The sequence below is a fragment of the Fragaria vesca genome, linkage group LG6, assembly GCF_000184155.1.
Source record: "Fragaria vesca subsp. vesca linkage group LG6, FraVesHawaii_1.0, whole genome shotgun sequence".
Lineage (NCBI taxonomy): Eukaryota > Viridiplantae > Streptophyta > Magnoliopsida > Rosales > Rosaceae > Fragaria > Fragaria vesca.
Window position 1 is genome coordinate 16,178,431 of NC_020496.1, and position 17,361 is coordinate 16,195,791.

Consider the following 17,361-nt stretch of genomic DNA (forward strand, 5'->3'; position numbering starts at 1 on the left):
AGTCCAATGGGAAGTTGCACTCAAGCTAGAGATTGCAAAAAGAAGTTCCGGGGAATACATCCCTCCCAAATCCACTTATGTTTACTGCTTTATCTTATACAGAAACGTTCTGAAGCGGACGTCCGCACTGGGCTTAAAGTGCGGACGTCCCTCTGTTCTTCTCCGGACGGCTCCGACGACGGCGCGCCTCCACCCGAGCGGACACCAAAGGCATCCCCGATCACTTTCCCTTACCGGCAGTCCGCCGAATACCAGTTTGCAGCCGAGATCGATCTTGTCTGAAGTTTTGAGTGGAGGTTGCTGCCCAGACCTTCAAATCGATCTCACCGGCAAGGGAAAGTGATCGGGGATGCCTCTGGTGTCCGCTCGGATGGAGGCGTGCCGTCATTAGCGTCGTCCAGTGGAGAACGGAGGGACATCCGCACTTTAAGCCCAGTGCGGACGTCCGCACCAGAACGGGCCTGTTATCTTATAACTTGTCAGTATATGATTCAGTAAGAGTTGAGAACATGAAATTATGAAAAAATTGATTATGTGAAAGACCAAAAGTAATTACCAGGTAAATAAGAAAGTATCAGTTTCCATTCTTTCCAGACCAGCAGTAAATAATTGATTTTCTGCTCACTAGATTGATGATTTTACAATCATCTCTACACTTACTGAATTAAGAAGTTGCTTCTGGACAGCTCCTTCCGTACATGAGGTCTACCACATTCCTCTGGAATTGCTGATACCTTATGGTCAAAGTTTTGGTTGCTGATATATAGTGTCGATAAGTGCTCATATGTTACTTGCTCATTGTCGAAGACAAGCAGAAGTTCCAGAATATTGAACCCACACACATGAAAGCTACACGGGCCTGAAGAGGCACCACCCTGCATAGAAGCATTTACATTAAATTATTACAAACCCAATAGCATCTAGATTATATCATCATACAAAAGTCAAAAGTACTGAATTTTGGGATTAAAAAGCTGTAATTCCCAAAAGTAGTTCCTGGAATCAAGTAATCAACCACTTTGCCTACAATACTTCCCCGTCTAACTGGGTCACATACAATAACAACTAGATTTGCCAATGCTGGGTATGAAAAGCTTCTCCTCAAGTCAATGTTATTTGCTTTTATACACGCAGATAGATATACATATGCACATCGTCCTTCGCTTATATCTTAAACTATAAATTGAGACAATGGATAATAATGCAGTTCTACTATCAATGTATCAATATGAATTTGCACTGAAGTTCCCCCTCAACCACTTCAAGAGAGCAGAGAAAGGGAAATAGTGTGCTATGTTAGTAGTCATAGAAGCACATAATTTCACATGCCACTTAGAAGGGGTGTAGAAGCAGCAAGTTAACAGGGAAAATGTACCAGAAGTTTAATAAGCTGACAGGTATCCAAAACCTAAATCCTGCAAAAACAAAAAAAAAAAAATATAGTAAGTGTCAAAAATCAGTTCATAAAATCTGAATAGGACTATAATCAAATGAACATATATAAATCAGTAGCGTTTTTTACCGTAAAGTAATGTGGGAAGAGCATCTCTCCGGTACTTTTCCGAAAGCTGTGAGAGTTTCCCTTGCCATATATTGTTCCATGCAAAAACAACAGCAATCACAGATGGACCAAGAACAACTTGGTTTAAGAAAACCTGTGACAACAAAAAAAAAAAACAAAAAAAAACTTTTTACATGGGGTTTGTCCAAGTTCCTTTAAAGTCATTAGACCTTAACATTAACGGTGAGAATTTAATAATGACTGTACCTTCAGAATTAGGTTCACTACAGTTTTCCCTGGCAAAGAATGATCAAGATACTGGTACCAAGCATAAGAGCCAGGGCCGTACAGCAGAAACCCATAAGAAGTCATCCGAAGTGCACGAAGCCAATCATGGTCTGAGAGGAGAGTTTGAGTGACATCCTAAAGAAACGCTTTTGGTCAAACATTAAACTCAAAGGAGCCTGATGAACCAGGTAAATAAGAAAATGCTGATGCAACAAACTGTACATAAGAATTTGTAAACTAAAACAAGTGAAGACTATTAAACTAGACAAGAATTATTAAGGAACATAGAATTGAAAAAGAATGGACCAACTGGGGATGGATGCCCATATCAACTAGGAAGCGGACCAAGAATTCTGTAACTTATTATCCACAAGAAACAGACACTGGAGATAAATTCTAGGCAAATTCAAAAGCACCAAGTGTTGATTCATCATTCCACCCTCTATAACCTAAACACCATGAACACACGACAAGCATTAAGCTGGAAAGTTGTGGTCTAATGGTGCAACTCAAAGTGATAGATTACACTTGCATAATTCTAGTTCTAATCCAGCTACCTATCCATCTCAGCATTACACAAGCCTTGACTCAAACTCCTGACCTCTGTTGGTACTTTACTTCTCTTTATGTGTCTGTCAATATGCAAAGCATGAGTACAAATACTTCTTTTTCCGTAAAAAAAATACCAATTCTTGTCATTCTAACCAAAGTTTATAAGTGTACTTTCCACAACCTACCAAGTGTTGCCAACATTTTGTCAGCAATCAAGGAGAATGCATGTACCAAAATCCGATATCAGCAGTTATTCAATTTAACAGCAGCAACAGTCAAGTTCCTCAATTGACTTTAGCAGCAACAACATTAAAGTTCCTCAATTCAATTTAACAGCTAAAACATTCAAGTTCCTCAGTTTTGACATAGTATAGACAAACTGAGCATAGATATGAGCATTTGCACCAAACTTCGATAAATTCTATCTATAACAAAATCCAACAGCAAACCTATGCAGTTGAAAAAAAGAGTCCCAAACCACCTGTTTCTTACCCACCTATGAACACAAACACAACAATCAAAAAGAGAATATAAACCTCATTAATATCTTTATTGTCAAGCTTAACTTGTTCTACTTTGTCTCAGAAACCAATCAAAAAAACCCAACACAACGAAAACAAGAGAAGTTAACGAAACCTGAGAGGTGGGGTTGGAGTCTAAAGTCCTGGCCTTTCTCCAGCGCTCTCTGAGCTGAGCAATAGTGTCTCCGGTTAAAGCCAGTGAGCCAGCCGTCACTGCTTGCTTTAACGGGAACCGGAAACCGGGTCCTCCGGTGGCCTCGACAGAACTGGAGGATTTGGAATCGAATCGCTTTCTTTGTTGTTTGGGTTTCTTTGGTATTGAGTCCCATCCCCAGAACCCGCCATAACCTCCACCTCCCAAAGCATGCATTCTCAAAAATGAAACAAATATCTGTGTCTTCCGGTTAATAATGAACCTGGTCAAAACAAGTAAAATGTACTGAACATGGAGTGTTGGGTGACTAAGGTTTGTCCCAGTTTCGGCCTAGATTTGTTATGCGGCTATGCCCTCTAAAAGTGGGTGAAATAGTGAGGGTTTAGGGTGGATTAATGACCGATAATCTTAATTTTAGAAATTTATTCACACTCAGAAAAACGTAACCTTACTTATGCACAAAAACCAGTCTTTTACTGTTTACAAAGTCATTAACAAGTCAAGTTTTAATAAACGACCTAAGATTTTAACAAACTCAAAGTACTCATAAAAGAAAGGAGCTACTACGAGCTAAACGAGCCGAATATATCTTAGTTTAAACTAGGCTCGTTTTTTTTATCGGGCTTATTATTGAGAATAACTCGTGCCATTTAACTTACAAGCATGAGTTGAACGAGCTAAAAACCGAACTGAATACTAGTCAAACACAAGTGACTCGAGCCTACTTACGACCCTACTAATATTGTGCATGAACTAGTGCATTCTCTATCCTATGTTTAAGTGCAAACCTGACTTTCCTAAATTCTAATTTCCATGATTTATAGGTAACACAGAAGTATCACTGCCATTTCAGTGGCTAATTAAGTGCAATTGGAGAAACCCTCTTGATGTTTATGCTGTGATGCAAATCTAGTGATATATTGTTTGATATATTAGATTTCAGCAAGTAAATTATAGGCCTTATTTAACATAATAGTTTTCTTTTCAGATGCTCCCATATGCTATGCTCATCTAGCGGCCACTCGATCAAACGAGTCAGTTTTTGAAATTTGAAGATTTATCTGAGACTTCCTCAAACAATATGACCTCTGGTGATGCAGTGACCGTCCCTTAGCTTCCCCAGATGAAAGAGAACATCACCAAGTCCATCAACTTCGATTTAAACTTGGCTTCCTCTCTGCTCTTCCTTGGTGGTTGCTTACTGGCATCAAATGGGAATTTAGTACTCCCTGCAAACCCTTTTGTTGTAGAACAAAACACATTTATTCTAGATTTGTCGATGAAATTTGCCTACGAATTAAGTCATTTATTTTGGGCATAAAAGAGTTGCTTTATCTCATTACTTGCTTTAGGTGCTAACATCCATACTAGTAACTAATAAGAGGATCGAGTAAAACTTTACTAGTAAGAAATGATTGTCATAGTGGCAAGCATAGTGAGAATGATGATGAAGTTGCTGCTGGTATATGGATATGATTTGAGACCATGGTTGCGGTGAAGTTCAGGAGGGGATTGCTCAACAAAGACAGCTACTTTCATCCCTTTGTAGCAATAGCCTCGGCCGCTCAGAAAGTAATATGTCTTTGCCTCTGTCAGGTTGAACACATCACTCCCGCCTCGTGTGACATTGTATATGTAATCTTTGTCGATGCAACTCTCGCAACTGGTCTTGTTTACCTCTAGGACATTGTAGAGCTGTTTGTCAAACCCAAAGTCTGGAAGGTACAAGATTAGGAAATTAGAAAACCAAAACAGGTTTGAGTTTGAGAAGAGAAAGAGAGGTGTACTTACAAAGCCAATCTCCTGCATAGAAATGCTCTTTACTTGACCAATCAGTGAAGTTAATATCGGGGATCCAAGTCATCCTTCCCCCTCCAACCCTATGAAGCACTGGTTCCCTGGATTCAACAGTATGTGACATTAGTATCATCAGTATCACTAGCATGCTCATCAACCACTCAACCCTGTTTTTCCAACCCTCCACTCTCAACCTTAGCTAGCTCAATATCACTACCTATCTGTGGATTACTTGTTGGCTTTTGCTTCATTGAGTTCCGGGGCACTTAAGATTTAAGAATAGTTAAGAAGTAGCAGCAAATTCATGTCTCATGCAAATAGAGATGGAGTTTCTCATCCCAAAAGTGTGTAAAGAGTCGTTTAAACTTTGGCCTTGTCTTCACACTAGGTATATGTCAACCATATCTGTGTGATTTTTTACCACCTACTTTATTTAGAGGGGCTATTTCAGCAAGTGGTCGACTTCGCTAACCGGAAAGTGTGTCCACCAATCTTTTCTGATCTCATATCCTTATGCAGGTCATGTTCTCGGGATGGAACTTTGTCATAGGCATGGCTTTTTCACCTTAATAGATTGTTTGTTTTTTGTTTTTGTTTTTTTTTGTTTTTTTTTTTTTTTTTTTTTTTTGCGGAAAAAAAAGAATGAGGATGATGATTACCTCAATCAAACTCTGCGTTCATAGAGTAATTTTGGAAGAGACAATCCACAACTTAACAAACTATCTTACTTAAATCAATATTAGGAGAACCACAGATGAAATACTTGCATCCTACTAAGCAAAGTCTTTAGCATTCTAGTACAAACTAGATAGGTAGCCCACGCCCTGTTGCGGGGTTTAGGCATTGCTACTATTACCGGGGTACCGACAATATAACTTACACAGTTGCAGAACAAAATGATACATTGCTATTTTTATACAAAAGAATTAGTTATCATACGGGGAACATGGAACAGATAATGGTGTGCACATGATCACACCGGAGCTTATGTACAATATTTTTTCTGAAACATCTGTCCTAGTTGTACCTCATGTGTTTGCTCCTATATTTCAAGCTCGTGTTTAGATCAGTGTTGTAGAAAATATTCTAGATTCGTAACCAACACTACGTCAAAAAATGCATCATACAACGACGAAATCATGTCTTCTGATATAGGCCGAAACCATTGTTAATCTGATCGTTGTCTGATCAACATGTCACACAACGATGAAACAGAGCTTGTTTGATCAACTTACACACAACGCTACAATAAAAACGATTGTGTGACTCTCGGCAGATATCATTAACAAATGCCGACACAAGCCAAGCTGCTTCTAGGCAGGTGTCGATATATGTCAATGAAATATACCGAGATCAGACATCAGTTTTCTGTACAAAAATGTTGTGTGAATGTCGACAGATATTATCGACATCAACACGGAAGGACCTCGGCATATGTCGATGATATCTGCCAAGACTCACACAATAGCTTTTCCTGTAAAAACTTTTGTGTGACGGTCAACTCACACAATATTATTTCAATAAGGTATGTTGTGTGAATATCAACAGATACCGAGCGGTTTTTGCGCAGCTGTCGATGAAATCTACCGAAATTCACACAATAACTTTCTATTTAAAAATGTTGTGTGAGATGTTGTTCACACAACGGCTTATTACTTTTTCTTTGTCGTGCGATTGTTATGGAGAAGAAATGTTTTCTCCTTATCTAGAATTAAATTCAGTTTACCCCCTTGTGGTTTGGGGGTGACTTCATGTTAGTCCCTACACTTTTATTTTAATCAGTTTACCCCTTGAACTCTTCAATTTCTGTCTGCCGTGCCCAAATTCTCATATTCTGTTTGAATTGACCGTTAATTATCAACAGTTAAGGTCCGATTTGAACATATAAGGTTTAATTTGCCCATATTCTAAATACGGGCCTCACAGTTAAGGTTAAAATTATCAGCAATTAACGTCCGATTTGGACATAATATAGGACATTGGTCACGCTTGATGAAAATTCAAAAGTTTAAGGGGTAAACTGATGAAATTGAAAGTATAGGGATTAACATGAAGTTACTCACAAACCTCATGGGGGTAAATTGAATTTAATTCTTAGTATTATGTGAGATAATATTCACACAACGCTGCATTGTAAGAGGATTAGTTGTAGGATCATTTAGTCAGACAACGTTAGATTGTCATTAACTTGTTGTATAATCTGTAAATGGATAGTAGTTATTAAATGGTCAACGTGAGCTGAGGCTAACCTGAATATATTAGTTAAACAAAAGTTACAAAAATAGAACACTCATCCAATTGATGATCAATCGTTCTTATGTATCTCGGTATAAACAGAAACTCATACAAAAATTCCATTTCCCTATTAGTTTAGGTTGTATGAAATGGAATTTCAAAACCCAAAAAAATAAAAAATAAAGATTAAAGCACTGAGTTATGAAAGAAGCATAACATGTTCATAGGACTATAGAAAGAAGGAAAAAGATAATGGATGTGGATACATCAAATTTTAATTAGTAGTTATAAAGCTTAACTCACCACATACGTGGAACTTTAGTAATTAGCTTTAACTTTGAAGGTGCGTAAAACTATACAGGTCATAAAGTTTCTTTTTTTCTATTAAAAGCGAAACAATTAATAATTTAAGAAAATTTTCACGAACTTTTACTTTCACATGCCAAATGAATCAGCTATACATTTACTTTTGATACCTTTGGCTAACTGTGTATTCATTCAACTGTGAGTTTCATGGTTAGAAATTACTAAAAAATTAAACGAATTTTAGTATGAATGTCTCAATATATCATGAAATAGAATCAAATCCCAAACAACTAAACTGTCTAAAAACCATCTAAAATTGCAAGTCCTTAATCCTTCAATAGTCCAACCGAGACTTTTCTCAACATAATTTGATACTATTGAGTTTATTGTGAGGATTAGTATAATATGAAAAATTCTATAATGTGTTAATGCATGTGAATGATGTGATGCATCAACTTTGTAAATTGAGTCCTCAAACTAGTAATATTTGTCCTCGAAGTTGTAATATGAGTGCTTAAAGTTGTAAAATTTTCTAGTTACAACATTAGTAATCATGTGTTCTTAAAGTGATAAAATGTGTGTTTAAAATGGTAATTGAGTCCTCAAGTGATTAAAAAAACAAAGTTGTTATAACTTTAAGGACTCAATTACCACTTTAATTAAGGACAAATGAGGACTAATGTTGTAACCAACTTTTTTTTACAACTTTAACTACTCATATTACAATTTTGATAATTAATATTACTACTTTTAAGACTCATTTTACAACTTGAGGACAAAATTGATGCATCACATACATTAACACACCATAGCATTACTCGTGTAATATATGCAAGTAAAGGACAAAAAAAGACATTTTGTCCAAGTCTTTTGGATTCAGAAGGAAAAAAAGAAAGAAGCTATTTTCTGTTTTAAACCAAAGTCTCATAGTTTCATGTTTTTTAATTCCATAACTTAAATGCTCCGTAGTCCCAACCATATATAAATTCTATGAAGAGCTTCGTTTCTCTTATCACAAAATGTAACACGCTCCAACAGAAAACTAATCAAAGACCTAATGTTTTTTATCGAAAGCAGCAAACAAAGAGGAAAAGATTAACAGAAGTGCATCATATACTAAAGAACATCAAAAGACCGCAAAACTTAGATCCAATCAGAGTAAAATAATAAACTTACATCAAACATCTTAAAAAAAAAAAACCTTGATTATGATTCAAATTGAACATACAAAAGAGCTGCATTGAGAGTTCATTGTTCTTTGAATTAGTTACTGAATCAAACAACCAACTGTACGTTGTCCAAATCTAAAAAATAAAAAAAACAAACCGTTATAGAACTGAACATAATACAACTATACAATTTCCTTTCCAAAAATTAAAACAAATGCATAACTACACGAAAAAAGGAAACCAATATAATGTAGAACGCTAAACTGACGAACAGCCAAAAAACAACAAAATTTCAAACAAAGGAAAACATGATATGTTAAACATACGCTTGCATGTTCTGTACATGGGTAGCAGATAAAACATTACTGTTAGACTATCTCATGAAAATATAAACTGAAGCAAAATGAGGACAACTAAAAGAGCATATTTTGCATTAACACCGCACTTGATTTCCAGACAAAGAAAACGCTTCTTTAAGCTTGGAAATCAGATTTAAAACGAAAACAAAAGAACGAAAAAGAAACAAAAGAAAAGAAGGTCGCGTTTCGTAATTCTTTGTTTCTGAAACGTGAAAACGTACGCCTGTCTTTCACGAGTTTGTGTGCAACGTAAGGCAAAAACAACTACAGTCCGTTTCACAATAGATAATCGCTCCCAGTTGGGCCAATACAGGCAGCCCATCGTGACCCAAAGTCAAAAACACAAGCAGTCCATTACAACACCAGTCTCTAATTCCTTCAGATTCCAAAACATGGCAGGACGACTGAGCAGCGCGGCGTCCAAGATCATGGGCGGAAACGGTGTCGTCCACCGTTCCGTGGCGTCCTCTCTCCGCCTCCGCGCCGGCATGGGCCTCCCCGTCGGCAAACACATCGTCCCCGACAGACCCCTCCCCGTCAACGACGAGCTCACCTGGGACAACGGCACGCCGTTTCCCGAGCCCTGTATCGATCGCATCGCCGACACCGTCGGCAAGTACGAAGCTTTGGCCTGGCTCACCGGAGGTCTCAGCTGCTTCGTTGGGCTGGGCTTGCTCGCCGTCTGGAACGACAAGGCGTCCAAGATTCCGTTTGCGCCCAAAGTGTACCCGTACGACAATTTGCGAGTGGAGCTCGGCGGAGAACCGTAGGTTGGGCTTTGTGGTAATTTCCTGTTTCAGATTTGTGCATTTCCGTGTTTGAAATATGTCTCTCTTTGAATAATGCTGTGTCGCCCAAACTGTGAGCATTGTATGTTTTGGATTATACCATCTTGGAACAAATTGCCAGTCTTGTTTCATTCGAATCGCTTTCTCTGATTTTGTGCATTTGTTTCATATATGTCTCGATGTTTCTTTGGTTGCGGTGATCTTAATTACGGGTTGTGGGTCATGATAAATCTCGGAACCTACATTTTTGGTAGGGGAGCACAAGTTAATGGGATAGAGGTATTAAACTGAGTAGAAGGAGAGAATGGGATATAATTGCTAGGCAGGGTATTTCTGTGAGCAACACAGAAAAAGGTTGGAAAATCCTGAAATTTTGTCTCAAGACTGCATGTGAAAGTATGCTTACGATGGGATCAGATAAATATACATATAGATTTAACTAACATGGTTATGTGGGGAGGTCGGCATTCCTATCTTCATCTGTTGGTCTCATTTATGACTTATTTGAGGGTCATTTTTTGTGTGTTTTAAGTATGTGTGGCACTAACATTACATCCTTTTGGTTGGATTTTAGAGAGGAAAACAGATGCTATTTGAAAAATAAGTCTCCAGGAGACTTTCAATATTCAGTTCTCTATACATTCTTCAGTTTACTTTGATGTAGTGCAAATACTCATAATGGCCTAGGAAATTGAGTTATTGATCCGGGTGTAGCTTTTGTTGTTTTGTATAGCTGACTCAGATGTGGACAGAGTGTTACCTTAAACTAATGAAGTGTCTGATGTTTGTTGAAAATTGTTTAAGTGGCTCTTGTATGATTAGGCCATCTATGCCTCCAAAGAAACAATTGAAAAAGGAAAAATGAGCAATTCCTGACCAGGGATGATCATATACTTTGAGTTCATTTCAGATGGTTTCCCTGTCCCCACACCTCATTTTTTGTTGTAGTTGCGGGTAAATGTCAGATCAATACAATTTCCTTTTTATCGCAAGTCCTTTTCCTTTACACCCTAGTTATACTTATCCAATTATTAAGAAGGAATTCTCAGCTTTTTTCCAGGACAGGAAGTTAACCTTATGTCTCGACATCTTACCACACAAGGAATAGACAAAAAGAAAACAATGGTCTCCATTCCTAATTTTCTTAATCAAGGAGGTTGTGTAATTTGATTCTTATACTTAATTATCCTCTCTTACCTTGAATTCTTCGAAGTTTATACAAATTTAATGTGGAGTAGGAGTTTACTTCACCCATAATTTGGTACCATCCCTTGGTTATGTGTAATTATGAGAAAACAGGCTGCCAACTGAATTTTTCTTTAGTATAACTGATGGTTGCAGATTTGAATTTTTTTTTTTTTTTTTTCACCTGATTTCTTATTTCATCACATAGTTACTTTTATGTTTGAAAAGATTCTCAAATAATGCCAGTAGCGAAAGCCAACAATTTTTGTTCTACGTGAACTTAAATGGCTTGTCTTGTATCATTTGCATTTCCTTCTTGATTTTGTTCTACGGATATATGTCTCATACATTAGATGTGCCAATCATGTAAATGTGTCGGTCATAATTTTTTTGGAAGCTAAATATTTGGTTGTAGAGCTCAAATAAAGGAGAGGCCTGAAGTTTGGTCTCAAATGCTCTTTTGAAGTAGGAGGCATGCTTTTGAGAGTAGGACATTAGCTTTTAAATAAATGACATCTTATACTGTTGATTTTCATATGGTTTGTGTGGTCAAGAGACTCTCTCTCTTTCTCACCTTCTGTTGTGTCACAGTTTATGATATGATTGTGAGGTTGTGTCCCTGGGGTCGTCATGTGTGGTTACTTGTCTTCTGAGGCGATAAAACATGCATAAATGCTGATTCCAGCCAGGATCATTTTAGCAGAAAAATAAAATTCATTTGGTAACAATTTTGTGGAATTCTGGTCTTCAAAGCTTTGTGGATCAACTTAGTGTTACATGGAAAAATTATAGTCGCCGCAGAAACTTGAGTTCTTAGTGTAGAAATAGCTTTCTGTTCTTTCGGAAGGTGATTGGAAAGATAGGTAATCACAAAACTCTTGCACAGTTTGAGGTTCTGTTCAATATTATTTACATGTCTTTTGTAAGACTAGGAAATTTGATACATACCAATTTTTCCGTGGAAATTGATGAAATAGGTAACACATGGAGAATTCCGTTTAGCAAACATATTTTTTGAGGGTGGATTGTAAAATGGGGACTGCGAATTTCAATTCCCTTTTTTAATTTTATTTTTTTGTTTTAAAGCATAACAGTCGTTCTAATCTTTACGTTCTTAAGCGCAACAGTCATGCTAATCTTTTATGTTCTTGGTCTTATTTTTAGGGAAGTGAAATCCACACTCCCCAAATTGTAATCCACACTCCCACTTTCTATTTTTCGTAACTTAAATTTTGTCCTCAGTGACTTAATTTTTGTGGATTACAATTTGGGGAGTGTGGATTACAATTTGGGGAGTGCAGATTTCACATCCCTATTTTTAAGGTTTTCTCTGAATTACCAGTTTAACATAGGCTTAGAATTTAGATTTTCAGAGATGTTCAGTGTGTCTTGGATGTTGCACTGGTTGAATATGAATTTATTGGTCCTCTGCATGATTATTTGATGGGTTTGATAGAGGTTAGTTGGCACCTTTAGAGATATACTTAGACTTAAACATAAGCATCAACTTGTACTGTAATGGGCTTCATTTTCATGTGATTGTGATAACAAAGAGGTCCATAATTTGAGAGCTTAAGGCTGAAATTTGGTTTCCTGGGATGAGTATTGCCGTCATAGTACAGTGGATAAAATTGCATCATGGATATTGTTCATTGGACTTGTTGGGACTTGGAAAGCAGATGAAAGAGAGGTTAACAATTGTACAAGGGAAAAGAATTGGGGGATGATTGCGTGCAGTTGAGTGCTCATTGGTTTGCATAGATTTCGCCAAAACTCTTTGTTGCCTCTGCTAAAATGTTGCTGGTCTAGAGCAAGACCCATTCTTTGTTGTATAGGGTATTAGGAGAGGGACTTCAAGCGGTTGAGGATTCAATTTGAAGTTCCAATATTTGATTATTATGGATGCATTGCATGAGTTTCTACTGGAAGGATTACTATTTGTGTCGCAGCAATGCATTCAAAAAATTGAGATGGTTTCATTTCCAGAGTCGCAGTATTGTTAGAGAGTTGGTTTAACCACTGTAACATGGTTATCAATTTCAGAAAGGATCTGAAAGTCTGGGACCTCCAATATTAGACCAACTACTTCCCCTTTTGAAATTGATCCCTCAAACTGTAGCATAAGTAGTTTAGGGTTACCTCTTCCAACCTACACTCCTGTAGTATGGATCATATGATCTATCTATACTATTATGATCTAAATAAAGATACCTCTTCAGTTTATCAACTTAAAGCACTTTTTGCGTGAATCAAAACTTTGCAGCAGATGCCTCTGCAAGCGTTGGGATGAAGTATCTGGCATTAAACCCCAGTCTGATTTGATCAATTAGGTGTTGGATTCCCTAGACACAGTTCTTAGTTATTCATGTCTTTGTTTTTATCATCAAATGAAACAAAAAAAAAAGTTGCATTTTTCCATGCTATAAGATGACAGGTGTTTTAGTTGAGCAAGAGAGGGAAGAAAGGATTCAAAGGAAACATTTTTGGCCAACAGCAAGAAAGGCCTTGCAACAGTGGGAACCAATGTTGCCAAATTGCAAACTGAAAATAGAGCGAGATTTTCCAGATCCACTAATGTTGGATAGAGATGACCAAAACTTCAGTGCATCCTGCGCATCTCTGGTGGAAACAGGCCTGAAATCAGAGGAGAATTCGGCGGTAGAAACAGTGCATTGGTAAGCAAGACTGCACTACTGCATAGTGCCAATGTGCCACTAGTACCAGTGTAGACAATGCTTCAATTTTCATTGACATGGCTTTTGGCTACTATCAAACTCAACCTTCTAATATTGGTTTTATAGGTTTACTAGGTCAGTGAACTGGAGAAAGGCATGGAGAAGAATCTTGGCGATGAGGATAAGTAAAGAAGGTTTGATGAGGTTTTAAATCAAGTTTGAAGTGGGAGTTGAGAATTAGGTTAAGAAACAGCTTTGGTTTGATCGCGTTGAACCTTTACTAAAATGAAATCAATGTAAAGGTAACAGCTCGCTCCTTATTTGGGTTTACATATTTTGCCAGTCCATATGCGTTTTACAATGGATTTTAAAACCTCGTTTAAACTGAATACACAATATTGTATAAGAAACCAATGAAGATGATTGATGAACTAAAAAGCAATGACGGAGCACATAACATGTAATTTCATCAAGAAAACTAGAAAAGTAAACACGTCTCTAGCTCAAAAGTATCAATGAAACTAACAGTAAGAAATGAAGATGATGGGTGAACTAAAATGCAATGCAAGGACCACGTAGCATTCTAACTTCATCAACAAAAGTAAGCAAGTTTCTAACCCAAAACTATTGGAAGCAACTTATATCATCAGTGCTGCTACGTTAACGCTGCATTCTATACCCTGTTGACACCACCACCGAGGTTATTTCATCATTTACTTCCTTTGGAAAGCAAATCTGAATTTCTTCTTCCTCTAAAGAAAGAGTACTTCTAGCCTCTCCCCGCAACCTGTACCCAGCACACCTGTATCAACAGTACGTTGTGACAGTTAAAAGATCAATATTTCATCAATCAATTATCAGTTTTACAAGGTCAGGACTCAGGAGTAACTCAATATCGACCATATTACCAGTTGCCATTATTCAAAAGTTTCCAGTTTAGCTAGCGATGCATGTTTTTTGAGGGAAGGTAAATGCAACAACATATTTGATGAGAGCTTTAAGGAATAGGGAGAGTTCTTTGAAAAATATGCAATACAGTCTCTAGAATTCAGCAAGCAGAAAGATCGCATTCACCATCATTAATTGATTTAAAAACACTCATTATGCATACTTACGTCCTCAGACTATACATAAAAAGTTAAATAAACAAAGTAACAAGAAACAGGAGCCAACACAACCATAAGTTAATTCAGTATACAAGGTTAACTTAGTAGTATTATTATTATTATAAATAGTTTTGATTGAAAGATGTGTAAGCCCTGTATTGATAATAGTCTATTACAAAGAAGAGGTTTAAGCTGCAACTGCAGCAGCTAAAAAGCTTGGAACTGAAAAGAAAAAACTAGACTGCAGCAAGGGCTTACCATAACACAGCCAAAGAATGAGCCACCTATTGGCCTTCCTATTAACATAACACACTCTGACACTCGAGTGTTGTAGAATTAAGCCTACATCTTGTATACAAGGTTAACTTCATTTCTACATTTTTCATTTTAATAATTTTTTCTAAAACTCAAATTCTTATCTCTAAAACCTGGATAAGATGTTATTCCTAGTCCATAGTAAAGGACAGTATCATAACATTCTCAAAATGCTTGCATAGCCAAGATGAAATATGGCCTAAACATGCATATGTTGATTTTCCATCCCTGCCATGTAAATCACAAATCTGTATGCGAATCCTCAATCTTCACGGTGGTTCTGTCGGTGTCAAAGATTTCAACTTAACAATCTAAAACATCATATGCACAATCGGAGCAAAAGATAATCAAAGACCTAACATTTGGATTCAGTATTCATCGCAGGTACCAAACCAGTTACTTCATTGCTCTAGAGCCCGTAACCAGAATACTGTTCTAGTCTTTTAGTGCATCAGCAACTAACAAAAGCTCCATAAAGTAAATAAAATGTGGAATTAAAAAAAAAAGAAAAGAACAAAGCAAACCAATTTCTAGCAGCAGGCTATATCTAAATTATTCATCCAAAAATAATGGTCATTAATTGTAGTTTGATGTGATTGAAAAGAAAAACTGACACAATTAAGTGAAATTCAATTGTTAGACAGTAAAGGTAAAATTTCAAACATTATATTCATACCTTGAATTTATATTCAGTACTTCTGTTTTGGCCCCAAGAAAAATGCTCTTGAGAGAAATGAAGGTTGGAACATGACTAACGGCTTCACAATCTGATTGAGATCCGCGAAGCTTAAGGTATTTGTATGTATGGTCTTTTGGGTGATAGTAGATGAAGGCACTGCTACTTGAATGAAACATCAGAAAAACTCCATTCTGTAATAACTTCATTGGTTTATACAAGCCAAATGGCCACTGCCTTTCATGACTACTGGTACAAATACTAAACTTTTTCACCCAAGTCTTCTCTCCACCAGTATCTATCATTACCCACACATTAATGTCGTCAAGGAAAGCAACTTCACACACGGAAAGAGAATCACCTACAAATCCCATGCTTACATGATTATCACTTGTTCTCAGTTCGTAAGGAGGTACTGGAACTGACTTGAACCTTCCATTGTCAATTTCAAAAGAATCTATGCAAGACGAGGAAAGCTCACGGTAAAACCAATAGATCACTCCTGTCATATAGGTAGTAAACTCTGCCTTATATCTCGAGAATGAAGCACTTGAGAAGGGAATGCTACTAACACATTCCCATGAACCAGGTCCCAAGTGTGTGTACCTCAGCTACCCTGTTCGGATCAGGTGTTCCTTCTAAAATTCTTATGACCTTATATAGGTTGGTCTTCAGACTAAAACCAAATCCACACATATCAGATCCTTTTTTTATATTCTTTGGATGCCTAGAAGCTTCTAATAGGAGTATAAACTCCCCAGTTATCGGATTGCACACAATAAGAGGATCACCGATGATCGGTTCAGACATGCATATAAATCCATTACAGGAATTCACCACCTTGTACTTGTGCTCATTTGGCAAATTCTTGGTGAAGCTCTTTTTTGCAGTGGCTTGATTCTTACTATGCATTGGCTTGATTCTTACTATGCAGTGGCACCATATGAATATCAGTTAACTTTTCAGCATTGCGCAGTGGAATTTTATATTTTCTAAGATTCATGGGGACATGACACCAGTTGCATTTTAATTTTCTGTTGTTGCACTCGCATTCCTTCAAATTAAAAACTGAGTCATCTTCATGCTCAAGCAAGTAAAGGGTTCTTGACACTCGAGTTGGATGCCAGGGGAAGACCAATGGATAGGCCTCTGCTTGTGCGAAATGAAGCTTAGAAAACTCAGGTTCCGAAAGTAGATCATGCCTTTGTAGGACATCTTGAATAACAGACTTGGGAATGTCTGTTATATACGGATCCATGTGTTGAATTTGCTCATGCTTGTTGCCTGTTCGGGTGGCATAGTTGGCAACTTTCTTTTTCTTTTCATGGTTATGCTATCTAGATCTGTAGTAGAGAAAAATGCAAACGAAACCCAAAATGTGTCAACATGATTCATTCATATTGTACTGATGTTTCAAGTAGCTGCAGTAATGTATGATGAAGCAATGTATCAGACAAAGGTTGATACTGATTCAATATGTACCATCTGGGAAGAAGGAAAAGATCTGAACGGTCTGATATTTGGCTAAGAAATTTGGTGATTATGATCAGAAGTCCAAAACGCCAAGGTAAGTTCCTCGAATCTGCAAAAAGAAAAAGAAAAATAGAGAATCTTGAAGAAATTTTTTGAAACATATCTTGAGAATCATAAAGAATATTATCTTTAGTACCGCAATGGTGAATTTATGTGCAATTTGATTCAAGCTTGTTTTACTCTGTCAGTAACTCTGAAATC

The 17,361-nt window shown here is 37.1% G+C and overlaps 4 protein-coding genes across 4 annotated transcripts; 1 reads left to right on the top strand and 3 right to left on the bottom strand.

Annotated features, from left to right (window-relative positions):
- Positions 1 to 505: 505 nt before the first annotated feature.
- LOC101314583 (protein SYM1-like) lies at positions 506 to 3,315 on the bottom strand. The gene is made up of 5 exons (XM_004303157.1): positions 2,978 to 3,315; positions 1,769 to 1,924; positions 1,523 to 1,655; positions 1,376 to 1,415; positions 506 to 875 (listed from the first exon to the last, which is right to left on the bottom strand). Exons 1-5 carry the CDS (start codon positions 3,230 to 3,232, stop codon positions 788 to 790), a joined length of 672 nt encoding a protein of 223 aa, XP_004303205.1. The 5' UTR covers positions 3,233 to 3,315; the 3' UTR covers positions 506 to 787.
- A 1,102-nt stretch (positions 3,316 to 4,417) lies between these two features.
- Positions 4,418 to 4,961, bottom strand: LOC101302383 (lamin-like protein-like). Its single transcript, XM_004305406.1, has 2 exons — positions 4,808 to 4,961; positions 4,418 to 4,731 (listed from the first exon to the last, which is right to left on the bottom strand). Exons 1-2 carry the CDS (start codon positions 4,959 to 4,961, stop codon positions 4,418 to 4,420), a joined length of 468 nt encoding a protein of 155 aa, XP_004305454.1.
- A 4,248-nt stretch (positions 4,962 to 9,209) lies between these two features.
- Positions 9,210 to 10,079, top strand: LOC101314870 (NADH dehydrogenase [ubiquinone] 1 beta subcomplex subunit 8, mitochondrial-like). Its single transcript, XM_004303158.1, has 2 exons — positions 9,210 to 9,665; positions 9,925 to 10,079. The coding sequence occupies exon 1, from the start codon at positions 9,275 to 9,277 to the stop codon at positions 9,650 to 9,652; it is 378 nt and encodes a 125-aa protein (XP_004303206.1). The 5' UTR covers positions 9,210 to 9,274; the 3' UTR covers positions 9,653 to 9,665; positions 9,925 to 10,079.
- Positions 10,080 to 14,111: 4,032 nt separating this feature from the next.
- Positions 14,112 to 16,113, bottom strand: LOC101315164. Its single transcript, XM_004303159.1, has 2 exons — positions 15,628 to 16,113; positions 14,112 to 14,332 (listed from the first exon to the last, which is right to left on the bottom strand). Exons 1-2 carry the CDS (start codon positions 15,999 to 16,001, stop codon positions 14,191 to 14,193), a joined length of 516 nt encoding a protein of 171 aa, XP_004303207.1. The 5' UTR covers positions 16,002 to 16,113; the 3' UTR covers positions 14,112 to 14,190.
- Positions 16,114 to 17,361: the final 1,248 nt, after the last annotated feature.